This window comes from Pinus tabuliformis, chromosome 2_1 (assembly GCF_031772625.1).
Source record: "Pinus tabuliformis cultivar Carrire ecotype Pingquan chromosome 2_1, CPIR1, whole genome shotgun sequence".
NCBI classification, from domain to species: Eukaryota; Viridiplantae; Streptophyta; class Pinopsida; order Pinales; family Pinaceae; genus Pinus; species Pinus tabuliformis.
Genome location: NC_142299.1, coordinates 178,993,225 through 178,998,555, shown reverse-complemented (window position 1 = coordinate 178,998,555; position 5,331 = coordinate 178,993,225). Strand labels below are relative to the sequence as shown.

At 36.8% G+C, this 5,331-nt stretch overlaps 1 protein-coding gene across 1 annotated transcript; it reads right to left on the bottom strand.

The window, feature by feature from the left end:
* Positions 1-3,362: 3,362 nt before the first annotated feature.
* LOC149199296 (uncharacterized) lies at positions 3,363-5,015 on the bottom strand. The gene has a single exon (XM_089400536.1). It carries the CDS (start codon positions 5,013-5,015, stop codon positions 3,363-3,365), a length of 1,653 nt encoding a protein of 550 aa, XP_089256662.1.
* Between the last annotated feature and the right edge of the window lie 316 nt (positions 5,016-5,331).

Sequence of the window (5,331 nt, the reverse complement as noted above, 5' to 3'; positions counted from 1 at the left end):
TGGAAGGTTGCATTTGATCCACCACAAAGACAAATAGTTGTGGATATCCAAAATAGAAGGCAAGGAAAGAGCACTCAGTAAGATCCCAACTTCAAAAATGGGAAAAGGAGGAAAAGGACTTCAAAATGATAATCACGAAATTGAACTTCCACAACAAGATTTTGATGATTCTCTACAAGAAGTAGACATGTTATATAAGAAAAATAATTCCATAATGGGAAAAGTTGTAGAAATTAGATCACAAGATAATAAACTCTATCATGATTTTTTTTGTTCTCACTACACAATGCATCAACACATTGGAGGAAAGTTTGGTAGCACTTAGTCAATGGGTAGATGATTTTCAAAATTTTAGATCAAAAGGATAAATTTTTAGAATTATTTCACTAAGAGTTATTGGCAAAGGAAAATATGTTGTTATAGTTAAAGCAAGAGAAAGTAAAGTGCAATGAAATTTGTGATACAAGTGGCCTAATTAAGAAAATCGATAGTTCTTAGGATATTTGTTGTTTGATTGACAATAATAATGGGGATGTGTCCCTCTCGTGTTATGAGGCTTAGAATGATTATTCTAGTCATATTTCTAAAAATGAATCTCTTGTTAAAAATGATGAACTAGGTTGTTTTGAAAATCATACAAAATGATTTGGTTCCAAACTTTTGAACAAAATGGGTTTTGTTGAGAAAGGCATAAACACAAATAGTCAAGGTATCCAAAAGCCCATATATATATGTGTAAGGCCAAGAAATGAAGGACTTCATTTTTAAGGTTAAACAACTAATGTACCTATCAATTTCATGAAAGCAAAAACATTGATAACCGATGAGTCATGTACAAATAGCAGTGCAACAAATCAAGTGTAGAAGCAGGAAGAATATTGAAATTATTGTAGTAGAAAAGAACATGTACAAGCTATGCGTTGGAATAAAGAAATACCAAAGCCTTACATACAAGTACATTGTAGTTGGATAGAAGTGTATGAATGACAGAAAGTTACTTTTATTTGAAAGGATTCTACAAGGTTAAGTGTTCCAATGTACAAAAATATCTCCCATACAAAGTTTAAGAGTTAGTTGTCCTCCAAAATTCAGTTTTCATTAGTAAGAAGTTAAACATGTTCAGGAAATATATCATTTTATTGATAGATTTCTTTCAATGAGGAGTTCTTTTCTTATAATGGTTTGTGGTAAAACAAAAAACATGTTGTAAGGGATAAAGAAGAAGTGAGAAGTGATTTGTGGAGATGAGATGAACTTATATGTTTGAGCATATGAATTGCTACAAAGGAGTGATGGTAAATTTTGTAAAGCATTTTGAATACTTGTTGTACTTGAGCTAAATTTGAGTAGTAGGTGCATGATTAGTTGTACTTGACGCCCCAAGGTTTTGGTCCAAGCTGTAAAAGTTTTGTTTCCAAATGTCCACAAGTGTTTTGTAACCCTATTGATTCAGGCCAACATGCATAAGTGTGGTAGCACATGTAATCATGTAACATGCATCCTCTTATGTTTAGAGAGAATGTGACATTTAATTGTGGAATAGACCAATTGAATAGGTACGAAGGTGGTAGACACCCTCATATGCTAGCCTACTATGGCATTAGAAAAGTTGAGTCTCCGATTAAGAGGGGAGTGTGAGATGTATTTTTTTAAATGGACAGACAAATTTAGTTTTATGCAGTTACATAAAATAAAGAAGAGACATAAAGTTCAGTGATGAAGCCTAAGTGAAGAAAATGCATCCAAGTGAAAAACCAAAACACAAGCAAGTAGGAATGAGGAGATTACAATAGGGACAAGAAGGTCATGGACGTGATACCATATGCAACAAAAAAAAAATGGTGACAATGCACATGGAAGTATTGTGGAACCAACATAAGTGAAGTAATGATGAAGGAAAGACAAGGTAAATATTGTGATTTGTATGAAATAATAATAAAATCAAGACCATATATTGATGCTAGTGACACATTGTATTTGTAAGCAAGTATATGATGTCATGTTTGACTTAAGAATGTTTGAGTATATACCTAGAATCTCCATGAGTGGAGTTTTGTAATTGTATGTACATGAGCCAATGAAGGATGTAGACCCCCAAAAATTTGTTATGTTGAAAAGTTCTTGGTGCTCTAAAAACCAATTTTTAGAGGAGGGTTTGTGATTAGCCAAAAATTGTTGATGCAATGTATGGTTTGTGGCTAGCCAAAATCATTTGATGGGATGCTTGTGGTAAGAAAGAAACCACATAAGATGTGATCATTAAGGTTCATCCACATAAGCCCATAGGTGTAATGTCAGCGAGTGATTATAGGTAAGCCAAGGAAAACCTAGGATAATGATGATGCAAGGAGATTTAAATGTACATGTATGATGCTATCTGATAGAAGAATAGATGACTGAACTGTGTACATGAAGGACATCCTATCTCTTGTAACTATTCTATTACTATAAATATGAGATACTATTGTGTGTTTACAATATATATTAAATCCAATAATATGATTTCTCATGTTGAGAGTTTCTTAGTGTCATGATTGTTTTTGGTTTTAAGAAAAGGTTTCTTGATATGTAGACAAATGGGAGATCATTTATTAATAAGAGCATTTAACATCAATTTAAATCAAATTTATCTAAAATAAAAATATATATAATTTAAATTTCCATTTATTTGTGTAATTATGTTTTTTTCTTTCCAACTGTGGTTCATGGTCACTGAGTGGCCACTACATCCACAGGTAATAATCCTGGGAGGTCCACCGGAAGGGATCTACCTGCAGGCTTATCTGGTCGGGCCTAACCACAAAGGCATTGAGGAGATTTGACCCCGTGACCTCCCAATTGACAGGAAATTTAACAACGAGAACTCGACCAATTGAACTATCCATTGGAACTTAATTATGTTAAAAAGTATTTTTTTACATTTTATATAATATTAAAAAAAATAAAAAATTATACTTTTTTTTTTTCCGAAGAAAAAGCGAACTTTTTATTAAGAAAATAAAAAGTTACATTGCATATGCTGAGCATTTCCAATACTGCTGATTGATTGACCATGCAATCAGTCAAAATCCTCCTTTCTGTCATTTTGTTCCACTGTTTTCAGAGCAAAATTTTGCTGTAGGTAGGAATTTCGTCAGCTGTGTTTGTCTTACAGCCATGATCAAAAGATGTCCTCCCCAAGAGAGGCAGTTTTAAAACAAAATTACATCATATCATTTGGGTCTCCTCAACAGAGAGGAAAACAACCCATATAAAGTAAAAAGAACCATAAAGTCCAGTTGCTTAAACAAAAAAAGAAGTCTGTGGTATATGTCTGTGTATGATAAAAAGATGAAAAGATAAGTAAAAACAGCAACTGTAGATTATGCATATGGCGGCTCATCTGATGATAGAACCTGTCCTTGGCAGTCTTCCACTATTTTCCAACCTCCCAAAGCTTGCTGCAGACCTTCCTTAGAAAGCTTGTCCGCGGATTCGTTGTTGTCCCTGTAGATATGGCATAGAGAGAAGATGTTAAAAGATGATTTTAATACCTGCAGTTCTTCCAGCATGGGTTTCAAAAATTGGTTTTTGCAAGTGCTTTTCCCGTTGACCCAATTTATGACATTGAGAGAGTCTCCAAAGATCTGAATAGTGAAGGTGTTTCTTTGAATTAGCCAACATAGGAGGAGTCTCAGAGCTGACATTTCGGAAAAATTGTTTGATCCTGACCCCAATCCAACTGAGGCTTTGAGGGAGTGGTTTGCATTTAGATGGATGATGATTCCTGCTCCTGCTAGGTTGTTTTGAGAGGCTCCGTCAAAAAAAGCCCATGGAATGCCTTCTTTGATTTGCACTGTCTTATTTACATTTTGAGGTCTTTTCTCCTCTGGTTCTGGGATAGAAGTGTAGATGGAAACCGCTTGAATGGCAGTGGCATTTGGCGGTGTTCCCTTATCTTGAAAAATACTTCTGTTTCTAGCGAGCCAGACTCCCCAGCAGATGATGGGCGGAAGGTTTCTCAAGTTCCCTTCCGGATATTGATGCCACCATTTAGACCATGCCTCGTCCAGATTCCCATTTCCCCAATGAAACTTTTTATTCATCAGTTTCTCTACCTCCCCCCAGATTTTTGTAGTTTCAGTGCAATTTAGAAAAAGATGGTTGATTGATTCCTCTTCATTCTTGCAAAGAGTGCACCTCCCAGGACCATGCATGTATCTAGACTGAAGAATGTCCCAGGATGGAATTTTCCTTCTGAGAAGGCACCAGAAGAAGAGTCTGGCCTTTGCTGGACATTTTAGCTTCCAAATATGTTTCGACCACCACTCTGGTTCTCCCCATCCTTTCCTGGATAGAATGAACTTGTATCCGTCTTTTGGAGAATAATCTCCCGTTTCTCTGTGGGCCCAAATCAGACTGTCCGGACTGTCTTTAATCCTTACATTGGAGCGAAGAAGTTCTTGAGTAAAAGAATTCCATTCATTCCACCACCTCTGATCCAGCTGAAGGTCCCCTCCATCTTTCCATGCCTGACTCCACAAGCTTGATTGACCTACCTTTTCCACCTGGTCTAGTGTAAAAATGTTTTTTCCTTCTAAATGCCTGATTAATCCAGGTGATAAGGCATAGTTTTCGTTGCATCCTATCCAAGGATCTTTCCCAATCTTCAGATTCCTACCATTCCCGATCTTCCATGCCAATCCTTGTTCAATTACCTTGAAAGATTCCACCGTTGCCTTCCATATCACAGAGACATTCTGCTTGTTCTTAACCGGGTTTCTTATCCAATCCTCCAATGGGACAGGGTCTATATATTTTCTTTTTACCACTCTGGTCCATAGGTTTTCCATCTTTATAAGTCTCCAACCCGATTTTGCTGCCAGAGAGAGACTAAAGTCGGGAAGACTTTTAATCCCCCAACCTCCCCATTCCTTAGACCTTGCCACTTTATCCCAGGCCACCCAAGGTAGCACCGAGTTTTCCTTGGAGCCATCCCATAAGAATCTGCTACATAGTCTTCTGATCTTCTCCATGATGCCCTTGGGAACCCACGTTAGTGTTGCCTAGTATACTGGTATGGCCAAAAACACAAATTTTATAAGAGTCAATCGCCCCGCTCTAGAGAGCCATTTGAAACTCCAATGGGAAATCCTGGATTCTACCTTTGCAATCAGCCAGTTCCAATCCTCCTTCTTGTAAGCATTTCGTTTTAGCCAGAAACCTAAGTACTTGAAGGGAAGATCCAAAGTACTAGGCTGGAAAGGGAAGAAAGATTGAAGCCTTGCCCTCTCCTGAGCTGCTATACCTGTCATTATCAACTGGGATTTCTTGGAGTTTATCTGCATGCCT